At 36.1% G+C, this 27395-nt stretch overlaps 1 protein-coding gene across 3 annotated transcripts; it reads right to left on the reverse strand.

Moving 5' to 3' along the window:
* Positions 1-1758: 1758 nt before the first annotated feature.
* Positions 1759-25401, reverse strand: LOC123544944 (uncharacterized). Of its 3 annotated transcripts, none has more exons than XM_045331115.2 (8): positions 25153-25398; positions 21117-21167; positions 20028-20087; positions 18189-18378; positions 9998-10045; positions 6462-6527; positions 5942-6045; positions 1759-4410 (listed from the first exon to the last, which is right to left on the reverse strand). In XM_045331115.2, the coding sequence occupies exons 1-8, from the start codon at positions 25184-25186 to the stop codon at positions 4244-4246; spliced, it is 720 nt and encodes a 239-aa protein (XP_045187050.2). In that variant the 5' UTR covers positions 25187-25398; the 3' UTR covers positions 1759-4243. The 3 variants fall into 3 exon arrangements, with proteins under 3 accessions (XP_045187050.2, XP_045187049.2, XP_045187051.2); XM_045331114.2 differs by having other exon boundaries at positions 18189-18384; positions 25153-25393; XM_045331116.2 differs by lacking the exon at positions 9998-10045 and having other exon boundaries at positions 18189-18384; positions 25153-25401.
* Positions 25402-27395: the final 1994 nt, after the last annotated feature.

The following is a 27395-nucleotide window of genomic DNA, read 5'->3' on the forward strand; positions in this document are numbered from 1 at the left end:
GCATTTTAAGTGTCATTGGTCTGAGCGGACGGGCATGTGTGTGCAACTAACCATTTTCACTGAAAGCTATTCTTGGAAAAGTAAATAGAGTGTTTATTGAAGTGTCGCCCTTATTGAAAGTGCTCGGCACTTTAGACTTTTAAGGTAATGGACGCGTGATGGCAATCTTCAATTTCCTAGCGATTACGTTTCCTACGTATGCGATTTCGGATTCCTTACAATAACAGAAAATTGTTTTCGATAACCGGATAAAGCCGAACTAATATACGGAGAATACGAAAACGAACGGAAAGTGCCGATTATCATTATAGGTCAACTACCTTAACCCTTATCCTGCTAAATTTCTATAATGAACTTGTCCATCTTTCAATATGGACAGTACCATTAACTGTTAAAAGGGGTGTGTCACAATATAGGACTTGAATAACAAAACGGGGAGAAAGTGTGTAGGCGGCCGGGTAGCTCGGTAGAGCATCGGAACGGTATTCAGAGTTCTGGGATTGGAGTCCCGGCCTTGCTACACATTTTTTTTCACCCTGTGACATTTGGTGCCCAACATGGGACCGTGACGGCATTACAATGGTTAGTCTCCGGAAAATACAACAAACAAATAGTTACTTTAAATGTGGAAGCATCTTCATTTTGTCTGCCAAGTTGATACTCATCATTTTTAGCATTCAGTCCGATTGTTGATTATACAGGTAATTAGTCAACGAATAATTTATGTATTATATTCTTTAGCTTTTTGTAAAATTCCCAAAACACCAAGTATTCCGCATAAGCCGATGCTAGGGGTGCGACAGGTGTTTCAATTCCATTGCCTTGCATTAGCAGACTCAATCAGCGTTAGCTTTTGTTTACATGTTTGCTTTCTTTGCTTGATTCCAAAGGATCTTCCTATAGACTTTGGTTATGAAATGTGTAAATCAGACTGCATTTTATGTGTCATGGTTCTGAGCGGACCGGAATGTGTGTAGAACTTACCTTTTTCACTGAAAGATATCTTGGAAAAGTAAACGTGTTTACTGAAATGTCGCCCTTATTGAAAGTGCTTGGCACTTTAGACGATTAAGGTAATGGACCCGTAATGGCAATGTTCAATTTTCTAGCGATTCCGTATATATAATATTGCGATTTCGGATTCCTTACAATAACAGAATAACAGGGTAGATACCAAAAAGATACTGACTGAAAGGCGAACAGTGCAGATCATGATCAGACTGCACGGATGTGCAGGCTGATGATGATCTGGACTGGTCGTAAAGGCAGAATCAATTATGTTCAGCATGATAATGGTTAGGATACCATTACCTTGTACACGCTCGGGTTCTTAAATTTGATATTTAATACCAATTTTCAAGCAGAGAAACAATCAAACCTTTGACCTCCCATTCCTCAGTTGGATGTATTGTCCAAGAAGTTACGGTATAAATCAAATATTTTTGGTGATCATCGAATCAGGAAAATGTTTTTAAAAGTATAGTGTATAATAAAAATACATCACTTGCGATTTGAGCTGCGACAACATTTGCTTAACACATCCGGAAACTTGATAAAAGTTATGTCCATTAACAAGCATTAAATTACATGTATGTCTCAGGAAACTGTCATCAGTAAAAAAAATCAATGTGAACATTCTCATTCAATAACTCAGCACAATTGCTATATTCAGATTTTATGTTTTGACACGTTTAAAAATGAATTTAAAACTGTTTAAGGTACGGCCATTGACACTTTTTGCAATGATAACAACATGACTGATTTGTGTAAAAGTATAATTTGTATTACAATACAGAGAGTAACACTGTAGAAATATCAATAATAAATACAGGTAGTATGTGAAGCGTAAAACATATAAAAATAGTAAAGTTTGTTACTCTAATACATTCATACATCACAGTAAATCAATATATTCTCAGTTAAAAATGTATGTCCCATCTTTTATTTAATTAATTGCAAAATTATATACAATATACTTGGTTGAAGGTCAGCAGTCTTAGATGAACTGCACGGTTGTGGAATTGACCTGCTTACACAAAGTATGTTATAAACATTAAACAAAACATGACCTTATTTGATGCGTGAAACATAACATTTGCAAACGAGACATCTGACAAAATAGTAGTACTACTCGCGCATGGTATTTGTATAGATAACATGTTGATGTCATTATTGAGAAAAGGGGAATCGGGTAGTGAAACCATTATCCGTGACAAAGTAGTTATACTACTATTGAATTGTATTGACTATAAAGAAAACCCTGGTTAACCAATAAAGACATAGTCGACTTTTCCGATAACGTTTTTGTTATCGTTTTCTATTTATAATGACTGATAATTAAACATCAATAAAAGATGAGTGCGCCAGGAAATTGTTGATCATACCCCTTTTAGTCTAATATACTACACAAAAGCTTGCAAAATAGATCCGCTTTATATAAGAAAGCCCCCGCTTAGCTAAAATATTAGATCCGTGATCTTTGTACACTGTTGGGGTGGGATTACTGAGCTGGAACTTACCCTAATTAAAAGCTAGCCAGATATAAATAGAGAACGATAACGAAAACATTATCGGAAAAGTCGATTATTTCTTTATTGGTAATTCAGTGTTTACTTCATGGTAAATCAGGGTTTTCTTTATAGTCAATACGATTCAAAGTAGTACAACTGTTTTGTCACGGATAATGGTTTTACTACCCGATTCCCCTTTTCTCAATAGTAACATTTAACATGTTATTGTTAGAAATACCGTGCGAGAGTAGTATATGAAATACAATAACTTCATAATATTTATACTACATACTCTGCTTATATTTATCATTTAACTATTTTTAAAGTAGGAATACAAGTAAAACAACAATTTCAACACGTTCCGCTGCCGGTAACCGAAGAAAAGGAACCCGTTTGTTAATATTTAAATCTACCATACATTTTATTTCAATTAGTTAAAAAGAATTTAATTTACTGTTAGTATATGAATGCAAAAATACGTAAAAAGGTCTTAGTATTCAAAAACTGAAACTAACAGCTTAATTGGTTGGTTACATGGTCCTGGATTCTGTGAAATCTACTGATGCAGTGGAAATGACTGCTGGTTTGGAAAATGCACGGGAACATGCCAAAACTTGATGGAGACAACTATCAAAAAATATAACTTATGCCATTTAAAATGTTGAAGCCAGAACTAGCTCATGGCGGGAGGTGTTAGCAGCATTTGCTAGAACTGCTTCAAAACAAGGATAACAAACTCAAAAGAAAATGTACATTCCGAAAACATTTGTTATGGCACTAACATTTCGTTTCTGTGTATTGTTTATTTGTCTGTGGCTTGTGTTGTCTCCAGTGCAGTAAAAGTTTCGACTATTGTAACAGCAATTGCCTGGTATAATTACTCTGTACATGATACATGACAAACATACAAATTTAAGTAATCACATTACCTACGAAATACACAACAAAGCGAGGCAATATAAAACGTGAGCGTCTAATGATTTACATTACTGTACAATACATTTTAGCATATCAACAAATGTTCATTCCATATAAAAATACCGTTTTACTTGAGCATTAATGGATTGGATTTCTTTTATATTAAAAAACTACTTTTGACAATGTGTATGACCCCACCCTACTGCTTAATTTGAATGAAAGTATTAACTGATATGTAATATCTGGGTATGTAAATGTAAAAAAACTTTGACCTATGACCTCCAAGTGTGACCTTGACCTTTGAGCACATTCTCATTTTGGAATACATTTGTGCCTAGTGATACTAAAATCGCTTCAATGATGAGAAAAGGAAAAAAAGCTTCAGACCTTATACCTCCAAGTATGACTCTGACCTCTGAGCTAGAGTTCTGTATTGCGCATGGCACTTTGTGTGAATGTGGGAAATATATGTGCCAAGAAATATTTTTAAAAATCTTTTGATAACAGACCAGACAAGAAAACACCATGTTGACCTTTGACTTCAAAGTTTGACTTAAGTTACAAGTCGTCTAGTTCTCGCTCATGAAACAACGTCTTATTATGATTGATGACAAAGTTACAGACCGGACACAAATCAGAAACCAACGAACGAACTAACGGACGGATTCTGCAATTACTTTATACCGACCAAAGATTGGGGAATAATAAAAAGACTGGTAGGTCGTGTGCTGGAGATATTTCATTTTATTAGTCTTTGTAGTCACAAAGGCCGTGCCTTGCTTCGGCGGTTTCCTATTTGTCTATGCTGGAACATCTTACTCTGTTACCACGAAAGCCGCGTTTTCGTTTGGTGGTAGTCCATTTGTATTGTCCGTTACATCTGTATTTGGTGCCATTCTAGGCATGCCATTTCCAGGTGATTGTCTATAGGTCTGGGCCGGAGCACTTTGAACCATTCTACCACAACCTGACCTACCTGGCGCTGCAAAATCAACACTAAGTACATTTAGTGAAAGAAGTAATAATCAGGAAGTTAACATTTCATAAAAACGATATGATTACGTAATCAAGAGGTTCATGATGACCCTACATCGCTCACCTGTTAAACCTGGCCTTGGAATCATCAAGATAAACATTCTGATCATTTAGTGTCATAAATATGGCCTCTAGAGTAATAGCAAGCTAGTAGCTTTTCCTTTGATTTGAGTGGTGACCTAGCTTTTTACCACACATAACCCAGTTTCGAGCTTGGCCTATGAATCATGAAAATAAACATTCAGATAGGATCATAAATGTTTCCTCTACAGTGTTAACAAGCTTTTCCTTTGATTTGAGCAGGTGACCTAGTTTTTGATCTCACATAATCCATTTTCGAACTTGGCTTAGAAATCATCAAAATAAACATTCTGGGTAAGTTCAATGCAGATAGGGTCATAAATATGCCCCCTAGAGTGTTAACAAGCTTTTAATTTGACCTAATGACCTAGGTCTTGACCCCATATTACGCAGTTGTAAACTTGGCATAGAGGTCATCAAGATAAATATTGTGTGCAAGTTTGTCTTAAATCAAAGCATAAATGAAACCTCTTTATGGCTGAAAGGGCCACAATAGAAAATGTTGCCCCTTTCCGGGGCAGTAACTCTACAACCCATAATTGAATCTAGCCGGTTTTTGAAACAAACCGAGATCTTACTGTCACTTAAGTTGTTTGTAAGTGTGGTTAAAATCAAATGTAAAATGTCACTTCTATCGTGTTCACAAGGTAAAAAGTAACAAATGTTGGCTGTTTCAAGGGATAACTCCGGAACATATGAATGGATCTGATGGATTCATCATGGGATCTAAGATCTATTGTTGTTAAAGATGTCTTGCAAGTTTGTGTAAAATAAAACCATAAATGAAGTCTCTATTCGGCTACAAAAGCCAAAATAGCAACTTTTGAACCTATAAGGGGCCATAACTCAAATACCCCTGATGGGATCTAACCAGTATTCGAAAGGAACCGAGATATTATGCCAACACAAGTTGTGTGCAAGATTAAAATCAATTGCAACATGTGGTCTCTATCGTATTTATAGGCCAAAGTAGCAAATTTTGATCATTTAAGGGGCCATAACTCTGGAACTCATGACGGGATCTGGCCAATTTTCGAAAAGAATCGAGATATTATACAAATACAAGATGTGTGCATTTTTCAAGATAGCAAATGTTGGTCCTTTTAGGGGACATGTACGGATCTGGCCGGCTTTTTGAAAGGAACCGAGATATTCTGCCAATACAAGTTGTGTGCAAGTTTGATAAAATACAAAAATCGATTGTAAAATAAGTTCTTTATTGTGTTCACAAGAAATGTGAACGGATGGACGATGGATGACGGACGTACGACGGACGAAGGGCTATCACAAAAGCTCATTTTGTCACTATGTGACAGGATGAGCTAAAATACTTTATTTTAACAAGATAGATAAATAACAATTAATAGGTTTTATGTACAGTTACAATCTTTACAAACCATTTGATGTATTGTTTCTGCGATTCCAAATGAAAGTAGCGATGATGATTGCCACAGTAAAGACAACAGTGCCGGCTATAGCACCATACCACCATCGTGACTTACTGTAATGATCGGATATACAAGATATGTGAGCATTTATATTATCCTTTATACTTGCTTAATCTCTTACCATATTACTAAATACGATGTACTTAGTAATCACCTCCCTTTTAATTAGAGTTCAATCTGTATAAACTATATTCTATTCCAAAATTATTCTAGTTTTTTATTCGTTTGACAAATGAATCGATGGCTGAATAAAAAACTGAAGTAACTCCATATTTATTTATCTAATATACGTTATGACAACGTACAAATAAGTAATCAATGCAACATCCACATACACGATCTTAATAATTTTGATTACAAGGAATGTTCTTAAATTTGAAATAAGTAAATATGTATCAAAAGCAAAATTTTGATTACAAAGAATGTTCTTAAATTTGAAATATGTAAATATGTATCAAAAGTAATTCACCTGGTAGATGATGTCCGGGATGAACTCTTGGCGTGTCTCGTTTCAACCGACGGCTTCCAAATTGAACTGTTTGGAAGTAAATTATACAGCAATAAGTTAATAAACTGGCGTAGGATGTGAGCATCCTGTATATTTGCATTATTTGGTTTAGGAAGTCGATCAAACATGATATTGAATTAGCAGTTTTAACCTTGAAAGATAATTTTTTTTTCAAATTTGTTGTGTGTATATTTAAAATTAGAAATGTACGGAATACTGTTGGGGCCATTTATAATGTCGCCGACGCGTTGTGGGGTAGACACACGACAACGCGAAGTGACATAGCGACATGCCGAAGTGACACCCGACATCGCAAACGGTGGCGACAATCCCTAACGACAATGTCGCGATATCCACATTGAAATGTCGCCTTTCTAAAGCACGATATATCGCGATGTTACTTCGCGTTGTCGAGCGTCGTATCGCATTGTCGCTATGTCACTTCGTAATGTCGCGATGTCATTTCGCGTTGTCGTGTGTCGACCCTGAAAACGCGACGGCGACATTATCAAACGACATGCGATAATCACAAATGACGCTCGACAACGCGAAGCGACATTTTCCAAATGTCGGATCGTATGTCGCGTGTCGCGGGTTTGGGTGAGAGTCGACGCGCGACAATTCCAAACGATACACGACACGCGAAGTGACACTCGACAATACGAAGCGACATTTTCATAATGTCATATCGCATTGTCGTGCGTCGACCGGTATCCACTTGAATAAATACCGGCGAATCTTGGTCGCATTTTTTTCGAAAAATTCATCAATTTCATTTTATTATTAAAAGCGTTAAAAGTAATGTATCAAAGTGAAATTTCTTTAAATAAATAGTATTGTAGACGGGCGACAGGCGATACGACATTATGAAAATGTCGCTTCGTATTGTCGAGTGTCACTTCGCGTGTCTTGTATCGTTTGGAATTGTCGCGCGTCGACATCGCGATATATCGTGCTTTAGAAAGACGACATTTCAATGTGGATATCGCGACATTGTCGTTTGGGATTGTCGCCGTCGTTTGCGATTGTCGGGTGTCACTTCGTAATGTCGCTATGTCACTTCGCCTGGTCGTGTGTCGACCCCACAAACGCGATGGCGACATTATAAATGGCTCCAACAGGATTCCGTAGAAATGGATATCCCGTGCAGTGCTTATTATGCCACAATTTACATCTATTAATGATAAGTTGTACATAAGGGCAGACTTGTATATTGGATATGGGTACACATTTAAAACAGAATCTAGACATTTAATATCTGTAAGAACATCAATTGGAAGCATAAATTGCAATTAAGAAACTAGATGTGTGTCCATAGGACACAGGTGCCCCCACTCCTGCCACTGTAACATGGTTTAATGACTCAGGTTAAACAATTTTTAAGATGTTTGCAACACAAACTTTTAAGAACCTTTTGTGTATTTTTCACTAAGTAAGCCATAACTCTGGCCTAGCTCTGCAAAATCCTAAAGAGAACACTTCATAGGCTATAAAACAATCCTCTAATGTTTTTTTTTGAGTAAGTCTGGACAAGAAGTCTGGTCTTGTGTAATGAAATAATGACTGTAGGTAAAATATTTTTGAACGTACGCGCGACAAAACATTAAAATGACGATTTTTTCCTAGGTCAGGGGCCATAACTCCTACAATACTGAACGAATCCGGACGCGAAAGCCCAGGTGCAAAACTGCACATGCTGACCAACATTCCTGTAAACTTTGGTGACTCTAGGACAAATACTTTTGGAGCTATGCGCGACACAACATTAAAATGACCAATTTTTAACTAAGTCAGGGGCCATAACTCCTACATGACTGAATGAATCCAGACGCAAAACCCCAGGTGCACAACTGCACATGCTGACCAACAGTCCTGTAAACTTTGGTGACTCTAGGTCAAATACTTTTGGAGCTACGCGCGACACAACATTAAAATAACCAATTTTTAACTAAGTCAGGGGCCATAACTCCTACAATACTGAATGAATCCGGACCCAAAACCCCAGGCGCACAACTGCACATGCTGACCAACATTCCTGTAAATTTTGGTGACTCTAGGTCAAATACTTTTGGAGCTGGGCGCGACACAACACTAAAATGACCAATTTTTACAGTCAGGGATCATAACTCCTACATGACTCAATTAATCCAAACGCCAAACCCCAGGTGCACAACTACACATGCTGACCAACATTCCAGTAAAGTTTTGTGACTCTACGTCGAATACTTTTGGAACTAGGCGCGACACAACATTCTCGGAAGGACGGGCGGACGGACAAGAGCAAATCTATATGCCCCCACCACTCATGGGGTTGGGGCGGCGGGCACAAAAAATATATCTATCAAAATGATGTGCAAGGTATAATATCTATACTAGTCAGTAGGTGTGTTAAAGCAGATCTGCTGAATAGCAATAAGTTCCGTCCTGAAGGAGCATATATAACAATGGTCAACGTAATAACATAAGATCTTTCAGCTGCCATGAGCCACAATTTTTGTATTTATGCAGCCATTGTTTATTGAAATAGACTGCATTTTCTCTTTATTTTCCTCTATACAGTTACATTTCTGATTTCAAAGCATTATCTCTTGTATTTTAACACTTATGAGAGTATCCATCTTTAGTGACCAAGAAGGCCAGACGGGCAAGTGGATGAAAGAGCTGACAAAAAGTGCTGTCTGTTGACGGTGCACTCGACTATTCGAAGAATTGATATAAGTATGGGGTCAAATTATAACCAGAGATTTTCAGAAAAAAGAAGGAAAATAGATATATTCTTGTCCTAGTTGTGTAGTCTTGCCTACATATGGAGACAACAATCATGGTAAACAAGTGACCAAAGTTTTAAAGCCATGCATATATCAAACAGTTTAAACAAAATACGGACTAAAAACTTAACTGATTTCAAAGTTCATAAAGGGCCAAAATTCAGCCAAATATCTTTGACATATTTACTGACCCTTGTCTACAGATGGAGATCATGATGATGAGTGTTCAAAGTATCAACGCTACATGTCAAATAGTTTTGACAAAATGTGGACTTGTATGAAAACTGAACCAATTTCCAAGTCCAAACAGAGTCATTATTCAGTCAAAATACTTGACAGAATTATGTAATACGGATAGAGACTGTAAGTTATAAACTTTCAAAGCCAAGATTTGTAAGTTAAAAGGGGGCAGAGCTAAAAAAAAAAGCGAAACAACTTGCATATTCCAATATTGCTAATGTTCCAGATTCATAAAAAAAAACTTGAACTTTTATATATCACTTCATAATTTGCTTTATGTTACTGATGGGCAGATGGGGGCTAACAGTTACACACCAATTTGGAACTAACAAGCAAAGTCAAATAATAATTTACTTGCTTAGGGAAGAATTGCAGCCTTGTTTACACCAACATAAATGGCTTTTACTACAATTTACAAGTGCAATCCCATTAGCACATAGAAAATGTGGGTTAAGGAATAAAAACTCACATGCAATAATACAAACTTACTTTCTGGTAGGTACTGGTAGATCAGAATATTCTTTAACTTGTCTGTAACTGAAAACAAATAAAATAATTCTTTGCAGCATTTTACAATAATGTTTTCATACATACCGTTGGCATCTAGTAAAGTATTCAGTGTGCCTCATAAGGAATGCTGAGTATGTGAATAAATTGTATCACTATCTTTAGCCTGCTAAATTTCTACAATGGTCCATCATTAAATTTGGGCAGTACCACTTTTTATTTGAAGGGGTATTCACTAAAAAATTATTGACTGAATAACAAACAGTGCAAGACATGATGTGCAGTATGATCTTGGTCTACACTGGCCGCAAGGCAGAATCACTTGCTGGCAGCAGGCTAAATGAAATTTGATTTTATAATGTCTTTTCTATAAAACTGTACATGAAATATGGTAACATTATTTCTCGACACCTGTATAACACCAAATAATATACCAACATGACGTCAATATCACAGCTATTTTAATGAAAATATACATAATTTTTCTCATATTAGAAATAAAGATATTACAAAATTAATTATTCATACACAATTAAGTTTGCTCTAAATTATTACACGAGGCTCTCTAACAAATTACTGATGACTAATTGGTGATATTGAAAACACATTCATATGTTAAAGACATTCAGTCAGTTTAAAACAAGAGCTGTCAAATGACCTAATACGAGCTCATACGTTATTTCAATTGACATTGCTTAGTGAATCTTTGTTGCTATTTATTTATTCATCTTTTTACTTATTCTTTTATGTTTCATCATATAAAAAAATCATCAGTAATTTTCAGGCTTCAAGAAATCACAATTTATAACTTGAATGAAGCTCGCTTTTACAGCTTTCTTCAGCGAAAGCATTCATTTTTTCACAACATCCGCTTTTATTTATGTTTAAAAAATGAGATGCAATAAAATATTTGATTGGTCCAATTTGTTAGAAAGAACTTAAAGAGTTTATTTAAGACCAATGAAATGCGACGACTGAAAGCGTCACGCGGAATTCAGAGCTATTACTATAAAGATGCATGTATGCGGCGTGCGGTTTCCAGATGTATAACAACACCGCCTAGAAGCGGCATGCGGTATACAGATAAAAACCGGCCGAAGCATTAATGCGTCGCGCGGGCAGAATGAGTTAAGTTAAAAGGGTTATAATTTTGACAAAATAAAAGACAGAATTATGTTACTTGTCCTCAGAGGTAAGTTCATGATGCAAAAGACATGTGTGAAGTTTGTAAGCATTTTTCTTCGTAGTTTCTGAGAAATCTGCATACATGGAAAACTTTAACCTGAAATTCTAGGTTAAAAAGTGGCATGGTTTTGACAAAATAAAAGAGATATTTAACTTCCCCTGGGAAGTTATCCCATGATGCTAAAGACATGTGTTAAGTTTGAAACATCTGACCTAATACATGTATTTTTGAGAAACCTGCTTCCTCGCAAAACTTTTGTGACGTGGATGCTGATGCCAACAAATGGTTGACTACAAAAGCTCTACTATATGACATATGTAAACAAGAGGGCCAAGACGATCCTAGGTTGCTCACCTGAGTAACACACCATGAAAGTGTAAACATGCTTTACCTAGTGATTTCATGGAGACAAATATTCTGACCAAGATTGGACCCAAAAGTTTTTTACCCTATATCCAGATTCAAACATGTTCATTTCATGAAAACAAACATTCTGACAAAGTTTCAGGAAGATTGGAGCAAATATGTGCCCTCTAGAGTATATACAAGATTTAGGACACAGGGTGTGCCCCCACTGGTACATTTGTCACAAATAAGGGGCAATAATTCAAATGTTTGCAGTCTAATGGGGTATCGCCTCAACAAACATTTTATGAACAGGATTCATTATTCTAAGCCATATACTTTTTGAGCTATGAGCATCACAAACAAAAATTCCATTATTTTGGCTATTTCAAAGGGACCTCCGTGGCCGAATGGTTAAGACCACTGACTTTAAATCACTTGCCCTCATTGAAGTCCAAAAGGGGGCATAATTTGCCCAAAATACATGTCAGAGTTATGGGTCTTCACCCAGTGAGGTTGGTAATTGATCTAGAAAAAGAAAAAATAAGTTTCAAATCTATATGCCTTTTAGTAGCTGTATGTACTTGCATGCAAAGTCCAAAAGGGGGTATAATTTGGCCAAAATAAAGGTCAGAGTTATGGGACTTGATGCTATCAACTAGTTTTATAACCCCGAAGACACATGTTAAGTTTCAATCCAATATCTGCATTAGTTTTGGAGATAGTAACTTGCATGTAAAACTTAAAAAAATACATGTCAGAGTATTGGGACTTGACCCAGTGAAGTTGGTAATTGATCTAGAAAAAGAAAACTTAAGTTTCAAATCTATATGCCTTTTGGTAATAGCTGTATGTACTTGCACGCAAAACTTTACCCATAATTTTTTAAGTCCAAAAAGAGGCATAATTAGCCAAAATGAAGGTCAGAGTTATGGGACCTGGTGCTATCAGCTAGTTTCATAGCCCCGAAGACACATGTGAAGTTTCAATTCAATATCTGCATTAGTTTTGGAGATAGTAACTTGCATGTAAAACTTTAACCAGAATTTTCTAAGTCCAAAAGGGGCATAATTTGCTCAAAATACACGTCAAGAGTTATGGAACTTGACCCAGTGAGGTTGGTAATTGACCTAGAAGAAGAAAAAATAAGTTTCAAAGCTATATGCCTTTAAATGATAGCTGTTTGTACTTGCATGCAAAAACTTAACCAAGGTGTGACGCTAACGCCGACGCCAGGGTGAGTAGAATAGCTAGACTATTCTTTGAATAGTCGAGCTAAAAAGATATTTGTTTTGGCTATTTCAAGGGCAATAACTCTGTAATGAGTGCTAAGATTCTCAAGAAGAATGCCAAGTGTGCAAGGTCACATCATGATAAAGACTCAAGCAAGGTTTTATGAATTTAAATCAAATACTTTTTGAGCTAGGCACATAATTAGGTGAAAATGTGCATTATTTTACTATTTCAGGGGCCATAACATTAAAAATAGGGGATGCAGCCAGCCAAAAATATGAGGTGTGCAAGTGTATATCATGATAAAGACTTATGCAAGTTTTCAAACATTTATATTAAACACTTTTTGAGCTAAGTGCATCACATGGTGAAAATGTGCAGTTTGACTATTTCAGGGGCCATAACGGGCGGAGGCAGACAAAAAATAGAGGTGTGCAAGTTCATATCATGATAAAGACTTATGCAAGGTTTAATAAATTAACATGCAATACTTTCTGAGTTAAGCGCATCACAAGGTGAAAATGTGCATTTTTGACTATTTCAGGGGCCATAACTCTGGAAACAGGGGCGGACCCAGTTGAAAAATAAGAGTTGAGCAAGTTCATATCATGATAAAGACTCAAGCAAGGTTAAATAAATTATATGAAATACTTTTTGAGCTAGGCGCGTCACAAGGTGAAAATGTGCATTTTTGACTATTTCAGGGGCCGTAACTCTGAAAATAGGGGGCAGACACAAATGAAAAAAGAGGTGCGCAAGTTAATATCATGATTAAGACTCATGCAAGGTTTCATGAATCTATATCAAATTCTTTTTGAGCTAGGCGTGTCACAAGGTGAAAATGTGCATTTTTGATTATTTCAGGGGTCATAACTCTGAAAATAGGGGGCGGACCAGACGAAAATTAGGAGGTGCGCAAGTTCATATCATGATAAAGATTCATGCAAGGTTTCATAAATTTATATAAAATACTTTTTTAGCTAGGCGTGTAACGAACATCAGGCGGACGGACGCACGCACGCATACACGGACTGACGCACGTACAATACCAAATCTATATGCCCCCACCACTCATGGGCGGACACAAATGTCGTGGACAGATTCTATCTGGCTAAGTCTGCTATGATTTGCATATAGAATTTATTGGCCGGATTAATCAATAAATAGTGAACATAAAGCGAGATTATAAGAGCAGAAGGTATACTTGGAAAGGGAGTTGCGTTGTATGTGTGTGTGGGTAGGGGCTCCTAACAATAATAGAACAAATAGGTTTACAGCTTTATAACATTAGTGGCTAAACCCGCAGGTTATTTATGAAACTGTGTTTCATGGCGCAACAGCTATATGTTCGCTTCAAATAATCCGCTCAGTAAGAAATAATTTAGACCTTTGTGTTGAATAGAATCACGTTTATCAATCACAATGGTGCAATTTTAAAAATAGTAACACGCCGCTGACGGCATTGGAATTGGAAGATAATTGCTGTCAAAATTTGAGTTTGAACTGAGACTGAACGTCTGAAAGATGGGTTGCAGTATATTTATATACAATACCAAGAAAAACAGGAGACTGACAGGATACAAAATAAGACAATTTATTAAACAATTAACCGGGTTAAAAATATTTTTGTGGAGGAAGGTTTTGCTTTTGTACTCGAGCGTAGGGTTGGACTGACGGGATGCTAAGAGACAATACCACGAGACACAAGAAACAAGAATTTGTAAAATTGGGGTTGCAATTGTGGGGTAAATGGTGGTTGAGGAGTAATACGAGTTAAGGATGAAGGAATATTTTAAAGAGACACTATCAAGAAACACAAAAGTCTTAAAAGTTACAACAATTTATCTGGGCGTATATTGGTGAGGAGTATGGGGTAACGGGGAAATAAATGGACGGACACACAGATCTGTGGAAAGCCTTTCTGTATTCCACCTTCGGCCCCACAGCACTATATAAAGTCTATTCAAGAAATAAAAGGAAGCTTTAGTTTATATTGATAATTTCTTACTAGAACGGTATAATTTTATCAAAATTATCAAAATAACATCAAGAGTTATTTATCTAAGACCGTCCAATTGTAATTATAATGACCGCTAAAAGTGTAAAGTATCATCGAAAAGTTGTGTAGTTACTGAGAAACTAACTCGCTAAATGTTGAAGAAAAGAAAAGCTAAAGGGGGCATTATTTTATCAAAATGACAAAAGGGTTGTAGAACCAGCATCGTTCAGTTTTTAAATAACACGGCAACGGGATTTGTGAAGTCTCATTCACTTGTAATATATAGTTAAAGCAGCATGCCTCCAGATTTGGCTAAAACTAATCTTTCTTTCAAATTGAAGTTTGGTCATATAATGAACATTAGAATATGAATTTTTGTTTCTAAAATATTTTAAAAGTTCCATATCAAGAAAAAAATATGACCACGCCGGGAATCGATCCCCGGACCGCGGGGACAATAAAGACATTTTTCCGTCGTCGTAACCAATAGCGCTATAGCTGAAGTAGTGAATAATGACTTCAAAATATAGATATTTTTAATCGAGACAGTTTACCTGGAGTAAAAGTGTGCTTTTCGATTTTCATCGTAAAAAGTAGTAAAAACAGCAAACTCTCACGTGTTTCCGAAACATAAAGTTTGTCAGTAATTAAGGGGACGCATACTTTGAAATTAGAAAAAAGTGGGTGGGGTATGATAAAATTTACCTGCAAAAAAGTACAAGGTTTTGGTACATGAAATGGATACTGTTTCAACTGTTATAAGTACACAAAGGATTGCTCACTAAAATAAAAATGAGAAAACTGAAACAAGAAAGTTATTGTTGAATTACATAAGACTTCTTGTGTACATTCAAAGTCAACAATTAAGACTTTTTGGTGCGAAAATTATAGTGCTTCACCTTGTCCAAACATTTATCAATGTCCTACAGATTCTAATTTAAAGAAAGAATGTGAAATATGGTCACTGTCTTGCTTTTCATTTCGCATATGTAAGCTAAAACACATTATTTAGTTTGTTTACAAAGTAGTGCATAAGAAAAGATACGGTGGTCAAGGAATGCCACATTCCAAAACTAAAAGAGTATATTCCCCTTAATACATTAAACATTTATCGTTACAGAAGTCTAGTGGCTTACAATAAGGGCCTAGAAATGTTGCCATTATTAATTTTTAACTTGGTATTCATGAACTACAATGCACTTAAATATCAAAACACATTCAACAAACTTTTGAAAATGTATTGTCTTAAAAATCCCTAAAATAAGGTATGAAATTTGGTTGAGAGGTCCAATCAATGTGTATATGTGCAAAAGTAACATTCTAATCTTGTTCACATAATACACAGCAGGCATGTCAATGATCAAAACTGCACGAATATACAGTTATCCTCACTTTAATGTCATTTATAATTTGTCCTTGAATTCTCCACCATACTTTTCATAATTCTGTTTGCACGAGTTGCACGAGAATGCTGTCATTCACGTAAAAAAATGGGGTCAAATAAGTTGTAAATGCAATATCATCTAAACGTAATTAATGGATTATGCAGTTCAAGATAAACTTTATCTCATAACGTAACGAACATGTATAATGTTGTAACAACAACTTTACTTACACTGATTTAAGTAGCAGTCGGTTTATAAGTGACTATTGATTCATTTTATGTTTTGTTATTGTTGTCAAAAAGTATAACGGAAGTGCCTCACAACTGAAGCGGAAACCAGTTTGATGCGCAAAGTAGTCCAATGTAAGTAATATTTTTTGACAAATGTCCACAGAAATTAATAATTTTCTAATATTAAAGACGAATATCTGAATAGGATTCATTATTTGATAAGAAATTATAATCATCGACATGTTTTTTTTTTAAAAATCGTACACGTGCTGACACCTAAGTTGTCTCCCGTTGTTTATTAGAGTTACCTTTCGTCCTGCGCAGTAATACATTTGCAGTGAATCGCCGAGAAGTCGTGGGAAAATTAAAAACCATGTAAATAAACTAAAATTAACCACCTTTTCAAGATGAATTTCAAGTGATCGCCATTATGCATTTAACCCGCCTGACCTGTGTAGCATCTTAGATATCTGTTCTAAGGTATTCATTGTGTAGAATGTCATGTTATGCCCTTGCAATGCTAATCCCACTCTGACTTTTTTTTGTTTACATTTTTATCAATGAGAAATATGGCGTCCATCCCGAGCTGAAATGACATGGCGTTAAATTTTTACATGTTTAAGCAAACCTGGTGTGTTAGAAAGAAAATCTCATCCCTTCAACATTATTTGGAACACTGTTATTGTAAAAAACCTGTTTTTTCCTTATACAAAAGCTTAATATTTTGTGTTGAATGTACTTTCACAAAGACCTCTGTTTTCCTATTACATTCATAGTACCACATCCTTACCCACAAAATACTGAATATTACAGGTGTCCATCAGTATTATATCAGTTTAGGAATATGTTTTTTATTTTCCCACCATCGATTTCTTGAATATGCACCCCTTCCGCATTTCTGTATGAACTGTGAATGTAGCAATATGCGTCCCCTTAAGTTTTAAAGCTTAAGAAATATAGCATTTATTTCAAGATATCTAAAAAAAATATTTTTGTTGTTGTCGAACGATCTGGAGGCATGCTGCTTTAATGATATACTAACAACTTAAAACAATTAAAACAACAAGTGGGAAAAGCTGCATATTTTCATCAGAATGATAGTAAAAATTACGGAAACTATGTCATTCACTTGTTATTACCTTTGGAAACAAGTTTGTGAAGTTTTATTCAATTTTGAAAAGTAGCTATTGAGATATTTACCCGCTTACTGGTGCATGAATTATGGAACCTATCTCATTCATTTGGTATTATTATGAGGAAGGAATGCGAGAAGTTTCTGAAAGCTGTGATCGTAAACAGTGTCTACAAACAACGATGACGCCGGGGGTATAGTAACAACTCTTGTGATATTCGTCACGGCAAGGTTAAAAGTAGTTTATTAGAAAATATGTCAGAAGAATGTTTGACTACATCATTTGCATAAAATGTAACATATGCAATTCACATATGAATCATGTTTCAAAGTAACACAACCAGTGACTGTGACGGAGACAGGTGCATCCAGGTCGATATTCATAAAATGTATTCTTAAGACATTTGAAAAAAACCTTTACACATCGATTTCTATGTTAAATACATCTTTTATCAAAATATTGCGATATCTTTATATACACAATTTTACGTTCTGTTCAATGAAAATACGAACTAAATCATCCGAGGTTTTAAACTGAAATGCTTTAAATGAGGAAATTTGAAATTCTGATCTTTATGAATTTTGCTACATTTTATGAATATGGGCCTGACCATGTGAATAGTATATATTTCAGAAAATAAAACATAATGAACAAACACTTACTTTTGATCTAAAATACACTTGCCATTTCCATAACAGGAAAATCCCGGTTTGCAACAATACACTGACCCGCAGCAAGTACGACCACTCCGACAATAGATCTTGTTGCCACAGCATACAGCACCCGCTGGCATACATTTCTTATAGCCGCAGCACTCTTGCCCCTTGTAGCAGTAGTACGGCAAAAATAATCCTGAAACTTTACAAAACACACTTTTGCAGAAAAAGTCAACTGTTCCGTTTCTAGCGTATTTTATTACTAAATGAATAAGAAATGTTCCGTTTCTAGCGTATCGTATCAGTTAATGAATAAGATGTAAAACAAAGAAAACACATCGTAAGTTGTTGCGATGTTGTGAATGACTGGCTATTTTTGGTTCTTTGCTTCTTTTATTGCATAGAAGCTCATTTTATCATTTCTTAATCTAAGGAAGAGCTCGATGGAGCAAAACAAACAATTTAGATCTATGATTTTAGACATTCTTCCAAATTAATATATAGAGGTATAGATTTCCGTTTAAGGTCAACTCAAAATTCACCATGTGAGAAGCAGTTGCAATAATTTAAAAAGTAGCATTCAGAAAAATTATAATATGTTAAACTCTTTATATATTACAAGAGGACCATGATGGTCCTGAATCGCTCACCTGTTCCCACATGACCCAGTTTTGAGTATGACGTCGTTTTTTCTATTATTTGACATATTGACCTAGTTTTTGAGCTCATATGACCCAGTTTTGAACTTGACCTAGATATCATCAAGATAGAAATTCTGACCAATTTTCATGAAGATCGATTGAAAAATACGGCCTCTAGAGAGGTCAAAAGATTTTTCTAATTTTAGACCTTATGACCTAGTTTTTGACCGCAGTTGACCCAGTTTCAAACTTGACCTAGATATCATCAAGATGAACATTCAGACCAACTTTCATACAGATCCCATGAAAAGTATGGCCTCTAGAGAGTTCACAAGGTTTTATATTATTTGACCTAATGACCTAGTTTTTGACGGCACGTGACCCAGTTTCAAACTTGACCTAGATATTATCAAGATGAACATTCTGACCAATTTTCATGAAGATCCATTCAAGGGTATGGCCTCTAGAGAGGTCACAAGGTTTTTCTATTTTCAGACCTACTGACCTAGTTTTTGATTGCAGTTGACCCAGTTTCAAACTTGACCTATATATCATCAAGATAAACATTCAGACCATCTTTCATACAGATCCTATGAAAAATATGACCTCTAGAGAGGTCCAAAGGTGTTTTCATTATTTGACCTAATGACCTACTTTTTGATGACACGTGACCAACTTTCGAACTTGACCTAGATATCATCAAGATGAACATTCTGACCAATTTTTATGAAGATCCATTCACAAGTATGGCCTCTAGAGAGGTCACAAGGTTTTTCTATTTTTAGACCTACTGACCTAGTTTTTAATGGCACGTGACCCAGTTTCAAACTTGACCTAGATATCATCAAGGTGAACATTCTGACCAATTTTCATGAAGATCTTTTGAAATATATGGCCTCTAGAGAGGTCACAAAGTTTTTCTATTTTTAGACCTACTGACCTAGTTTTTGACCGCACGTAAACCAGTTTCGAACTTGACCTAGATATCATCAAGGTGAACATTCTGACCATTTTTCATAAAGACTCCATGAAAAATGTGACCTCTAGAGTGGTCACAAGCAAAAGTTTACGCACAGACGCACGCACGGACGGACGGACGACGGACGACGGACGCTGCGCGATCACAAAAGCTCACCTTGTCACTTTGTGACAGGTGAGCTAAAAAATATTAAAGTTACTTAGAAATATACAAGTAAGATCGTACCGCATTTTACCAAGTCCGATTTATTTAAACATGTTCCATTCTTTGCACATACTTGAGTAGCTTGAAAATAAAAATAGTACCATTTGTTAAATGTTCACATCGAGAATAGCATAAACATTTTGCTAATTTCATATATAGATAGCCGTGCATATCACTTGACAAAAAATATTATCTTTGTTAAAAAATAAGCAACATAAGGGTGATACACTTTGCTTTTATTTAATCTATACTGGCACTGATGATAAACCCGAACAGAAAATGAGTTTTTTTACCTGTAACTTTTTTATTTCTGCAAATTGTAATCAATGGTCGGTATCAAAATAAAGCTTAACATTTGCTGAAAACTTTACATAATAGTAAGCAAACTCACACGATGTGAGGCCCTGAAAGGGGTTTGTAAAATGGGGACTGTATGAACGTTGACTGATGATAAATTCGACCACTTTGTCATTTACAAAATTTTCTTTGTACTATTATATTGAAACTTTCTCTAAAAGCTGCAACAGTCATTCCTGATCAAGTAATAAAAGTGACCCAATGTCAGGCCTTCATGTTTCGGCTGTGAGCATGCACAAAAAACACCTTCTTCCCCTGTAATTTTGGATAAACATTTTTTATACAAATAAATGCAAGTCATTTATTTATACAGACTATTTACCAATTTTGTTTTTGTTTACACCAGTTGGTATTGTAAGTGGTTGCTATTTGATGGTGTGTTCAATTTTATAAATAACCGATTGTCCGGGTTTGTCATCAGTACCAGTATCAGAAAAGAAGACTCCGCTGACTGAGGTTTGGCCATAATATTTCATGTCCTCCGTCGTAGTCCGTTTAAACAACTGAAATGTGTTAGTCTTCTCAAAACGAATTTAAAATATAAGAAATGACTGAGTGAGTAAGAGATAGAAAACAGGAAGTTTTAAACTGGTGCAACATGCATGCTTTATTCACTGTACCTTTCCTATAGGCAGGGATGCTCAATGTTGTTTTTTTTTCTTGGTCTTAAGTGGGTACAATTCCTACGATTGATACAATATATCAAGGTGAAGAAATGTGTTACAAAAAGGCAGACTCAGCCAATAGACTTACATGTACATTGGTCTCCACATTTGTCAAAACCACGTACGCTTAGCGTCAATGCTGGAATGAATGGAGAAAAAATTAGCTTTTAACACAGCAAAGCTACTAGTTATGTGTCGACATTTAAGCTGTATAAAATAAAAAAGTATTGTCGTGTGCCACATTCGGTGAAGCATAAAAGGTGTTTATTCCGGCATTTATCAACCCGATACAACTCACGTATCTCTTAACTTAAATCGTTTAGTATTGCTAGTCACGAACACGTGTTGATATTGGGATATACTAATTAACTTTGATAATGTGGCTGTTGAGTCTAATAAGTCAAGGGGTGTTCAAAGATAATCCGTCATAAAAATTAAATTGGGGCTATATTGCAAAGTAATTATTAGTTCCCTGTATTGGAAAATAAACTATATCGATTGAGGTCAACTGCCACATTATCAAAGTGTGTTAATACCACATTAAGGTGTTTGTGAACGTTCGGAATAGAAATAAATCTATGCGTAGACATTGATTATCCTTAGATATTTTCACAATTTATAGACATAATTCGGAATACAAAAACAAGAGGGCCAAGATGGCCCTAGGTCGCTCACCTAAGTAACAAACCATAACAGTGTAAACTTGTTTGACCTAGTGATTTCCTGGAGATAAATATTCTGACAAATTTTCATTCAGAGTGGTCCAAAATGTGTCCTCTTGAGTGTAAACAAGCATTTTCTTTGGTTCTGACCTAGTGACTTAGATTTTGACCACACATGACCAAGATGAAAATCGCCCAAGACTTCATAAAAACAATCATTCTGATAATTTAAAAGTTTCAGAAAGATTTGAGCATAAATTTGGCCTCTAGAATGAAAACAAGTTTTTCCTTTGATTTGACTTAGTGACCTAGTTTTTGACCCCACATTACAAAAATGCGTAACCATCCAAGACATCATGATACTCAATATTAATGCACATCAAATAAAAAAGGAAGCCCTAATTGCCTACGCAAGGTTTTTCTTTGATTAACTCAGGTAACCTAGTCCCCCCACCCCATGATCCAGAATCGAACTTGACCTAAATTTCATTATGAAAATCATTCTGATCATTGTTCATGAATATCAAGTAAAAGTGCAGCCCCTATTGCACATACACAGTTTTTCTTTGATTTGACCGGGTGACCTAGTTTTTGTCCCCAGATGACCCGTATTCAATCTTGACCTAAATTTCATTAAGACAAATTCTCTTGAGTTTTAAACTTAAATTGTTGTCTCTAGAATGTTAACAAGATTTTCCTTTGATCCATTCAAATTAAAATAAAGGGAGGTTATTTGTCAAAACCTCACTCTGGAGTTGTCTACCCTGAAAACCTCTTGATCACATAAATGAATTTTGGAACCAATCATGCAAGTAGTAGTTACCAAAATATGTTCATTTTGATTAAAGACAAAGGGAGGTAATTTGAAATAAAATCAGTCCAGAGTTATCTACCTTCATAATATGAGACCATCTGAAGATATATACTTGACTTTTCAAACCAATTACATACACATGAGAAAGAAAAATGCAAAACAATGTGAAATATAGCAATTGTTGCAAAGCAATGGCACATAACCCGGGTCCTACTAAACAGATTTAGCTCTTAGAACTCGTCCATGATCTTTTAATCATACACATTCTGAGTAAATATTAACTGGACCGGTGAAGAAATGAATTTGCTTGAGTGAAAACAAGGAAACATATAGCAATTTTCTGTAAAGTCGAGGGCGAATAACTCTAGTCCTAATGGTCAGATTTCACTCATAATCAAACTCATCTGAGATCTTATGCTAATACACATTTTATATAAATATGATTTCGATTGCTGAAGGAATGAAGGTGTTGTAATGTAAACAAGGTAAATTTTAGGGAATTTTGCAAAATCAAGGGCCCATAACTCTAATCCTACTTGTCTGATTTTGCTCAAAAATGAACCAAGATCTTATGACAATACATATACTTTGTAAATGTAAATATGTTATGGATTGGTGAAGAAATGAAGGTGCTAGAATGTAAACAACATAAAATGTAGTATTTTTATACCCCCGAAGGTGGGCATATTAAAATCGCACTGTCCGTCCGTGTGTCTGTGCGTGCGTGCGTGCGTGTGTGCGTCCGGTAAATTTATGTCCGGGCTATAACTCTTCCATTTGTAAAGGGATTTTGAAATAACTTGGCATACATTTTCCTCATAATGAGACGACGTGTCATGCGGAAGACCCGGACCACTAGCTCCAAGGTCAAGGTCGCACTTAGAGGTCAAAGGATAACATGGTCTGTTTCGTGTCCGGTCCATAACTCTGCCATTCATAAAGGGATTTTGGAATTACTTTGCAAAAATGTTCCCTATAATGAGATGAGGTGTCATGCGCAAGACTCGGACCCCTAGCTCTAAGGTCAAGGTCACAATTAGAAGTCAAATGCGTTTCTTGTCTTGTCTGAGACTACTCGCAGTTGTAAATTGGGCCTCTGTGGCCAAGTGGTTAAGGTCACTGACTTCAAATCACTTGCCCCTCTTCGATGAGAATTCGAGCCTCACTCGGGGCGTTGAATTCGTCATGTGAGGAAGTCATCCAGCTGGCTTACGGCACGGAGCGGCACCTTGGGTCTTCCTCCACCTTCAAAGCTGGAAGATGGCCTTATGACATATAATTGTGTCGGTTCGACATTACCATCCCCCCACTCCCCCAAAAAATAATATCCTTTATATAGTTATTAAAGTATAAATCTCCTTGTGCTTATTGTCTGAAATATTTGCCACAGATGTAATAGATCCGAAAATTTCAAGTTGATTTGAAGACATTTTTTGTTAAGTTTATTTGTCTTTAAAATGATATTGACTATATCGTTTGGTTTTAATTTGTATGTCCGATAATTCAGTTCCATATGACGTGTCTGGGTTTTATTCTGTATTATCCTAATAAATGGCGTATGTTCGCTATTACTTCCGGTGAAATACGTTAAAATACCATGCGCTATCCTTGTTTACTAGATCTACTTCAGCTAAAACATATCGTTTACCCAATAATTTTGTGATTATAATCAATCAAAACTTGTATTTAAGCCTTTTTGTTCAGCTCAAAGTTCTCTTTCTAGTCTTTTAAGAAAACACGATCTTCTTACATTTAATTGGATCTTCTTACAGTTAATGTAAGTCAATAACCAACAATTCTTTGAAAAATAGCTTCACAAATGTATTACCGACTCGTCAGCACAATGTGTTAAATTCATGTTTGTAATATTTACTCGACGCTGCTTTTCAATAGTATTGCTGGATTCTGTACCAGTACAAACCTGTTCTCCGAAAGTAACTGCTAACTTCTCCACATAAATCTGAGATGAAGGACGAATTATTTCTGACACAAATCTTTTATCAAATCGTCACAGTAAACATACGTTCCATCCAGGGATCGAGCTCACGACCCTGCGATCCGTACATCTACGCTCTCCCTATTGGATTATGCAGGCGGTGATATTTACTCGAAATATTGAGAAGATTCGAGATATTGGGATGATAATTTTCATTCTATTTTAGTTAGAATGATCTTGACCAAACTTTGGTATAGTAAAGATTTATTTTGTCTTAAGTTATTGGACGGACTGTCCTCTGTTTTTTTACACCAATAAGGATGACATTGACGCAAATTGCCATATATGCAATCAAAATATGGTATCTTTAGGCCAAGGTTCATTCCAACGTACTTATCCAGACTCGGGACTGCTTTTCACTTTTTATAATAGCTAGACTGAAGTTAAACCTTCTGACATGTGCAGTCCCCAAAACTAGCAGAGGTTTTAATGTCCGAAATCTCGTTTAATTTTACTTCACACAAACGGACACTGTTTGGTCTTTTATAGTAACATTGACATAGGCAACATATGCAACATGAAAATTTAAGCGATATTATATCTAAACTCAAGTTATTTAACAGTCAACATGCGTTTGGTGCAATCTTTCCTTCCGTCGACAAATGCAAAACTCATTATCGTATTTGAAATTTCTAAGCAAACCAGATCTTACTTGTTAAGATTAATGTTGTTAACAGCATTTTCATACTGTAATACTCCTGATTTATTTTCTATTTCTCTTCTGCATTGAACAGGAATCCGTGCATATATAATATGTTGCAACTTTATGCGTAAATTACAAGCAGACTGTTATTTCTAAATAGTCCTGTTTATTTGTGTGAACCAATTATCTTGAAGTTTGAATATTGAAATATTAAAGTTAAAAGATAAATGGACCGAACTGTTCTTCCGGCTGTGTATCTATATAAAATCATTAACGGATGACATAATATGAATATAGAAGTTTGTCAACAACTCGTTTTAAATAATAAAAAAACGGTATTGCAATTAAATCCGCAACTTGTTAATGGGCACCGATGTGGAAAATTCACAAGCTTTTAAGCAAATGTTTTACCTTCATACCTGTGAACAAATTTCTACAGTATTATTATGTGAATCTAATCTAATAGCAAATCAAACCCATGAAAAGATCCTCTTCTTTAGTTTATATTAATTTGTTTTAGCTCGATTGTGATGAAAGCTTCAAGCTTATTGGAACCACCCTCGAGTCCGCTTCCTGGAAAAAACCAGTACTAGTGTCAATGAGAAGTCATGATCGACCGTGACCCCAGTGGGGTTCGAACCCACGACCCCTGGATTGAGCTGCCGACACCTTATCGAAGCAAAGACTGTAAGTGCATATTTTTTTCTCGACGAATATTGTAAATAAATTAAAACAAAATGAACTGTTTTCAATATGCAAATATGTGTTTTTGATATGATGCAGTACTAGAAATTGCAATATTTGCTTATTTTCCTTACAGTTTTTACGAATCAATGAGACGTTCCAAATTCACGACGCTAGTCATCTATATCTACAAAATGTGAAATATTATCAACTCATTTGTTTTGCGTAAATATGCTTTAATATTACACTTTGTACACAATTGTGTTTACAAGTTTACTCTTGACGAAGTTTTAAAACTTTTTTGGAAGACGGCACAGAGTTTCAAGCTGCCGACCACGGGTCCAGAGGATGCTTTAAAAAGTGACGAAGACAGTGGAGACTAAGATCTTGACGGCAATATAAATAACCTAACAGGAAACCAACTAGGTGCAGATGCGAGTTTCCCAGAGAAATGCAACAGGGACAGCCTCATACCTTTCTGATAGAGAAGGTGCTGGTACTTCGGGGAATGAGAACGAAGAATCTAGTACGTCAACAAGTTCTGAGAGGTCTGTTGCCTATGATGTCCACCTGCCTGAACAATATCACTGATCAAGAAATGCCAAAGGCTCCTAGGAGAGGAAGACGCCGGCCTGCACAGCGTCGTCACTGGATAAGGGAAGACATTTCAAATGCTCATAGAGACGGGCACTTTGCATGGAATTATGGAAGACCTGATATCTTCAATAGAGACTGGGAGCCTTATATTTAAACTGTATTTCGATGATGAAGTATGCGCATTGATAAAAGAGCAAAGCACAAATTATGCCAGGCATCAAGGGAATCACACGTTTCAGATCTCTATTGAATAAATTCGACTTTTCCTTGCAATGCCTCTTATCATGGGATATGCCAGTCTTCCGCCTCGGTAGCCTAGTGGTAGAGCGTCCGCTTCGAGTGCGGGAGGTCGTGGGTTCGATCCCCGGCCGCGTCATAACCAAGACGTAAACAAATTGTACTAGCAGCTTTCTCGCTTGGCGCTCAGCATTAAGAGGGTAGTGCTAGGACTGATCATCCCCGGTGTCAGTATAATGTGACTGGCTGGGGTATCATGTCACGTGTCTACGGCGTGATATTCTAGTGAGGCAGCACTATAAAATTGGGCATTGTGCTCACTGCTACAAGTAGACACCGTCGTTTATATGACTGAAAAATTGTTTAAAAAGACGTTAAACCCGAATACACATACACACACAGACACACACAAACTTCCCAGTAGGTTGTATTGGGAACAGCAGACTGATACCAGAAATGAGGCAATTTGTAATGCTATGTCAAGGAAGCGCAAAATATCTTTATGTCAGCGAAAACAATTAACTAAATCATACGCCCGCCCGCTTAGCTCAGTAGGGAGAGCGTTGGTCTACGGATCGTTGGGTCGCGAGTTCGATCCCCGGGCGGGGCGTATGTTCTCCGTGACGATTTGATAAAAGACATTGTGTCTGAAATCATTCGTCCTCCACCTCTGATAATTCATATGGGGAAATTTGGCAGTTACTTGCGGAGAACAGGTTTGTACTGGTACAGAA

Source organism: Mercenaria mercenaria, chromosome 1 (genome assembly GCF_021730395.1).
Source record: "Mercenaria mercenaria strain notata chromosome 1, MADL_Memer_1, whole genome shotgun sequence".
Classification (NCBI taxonomy): Eukaryota; Metazoa; Mollusca; class Bivalvia; order Venerida; family Veneridae; genus Mercenaria; species Mercenaria mercenaria.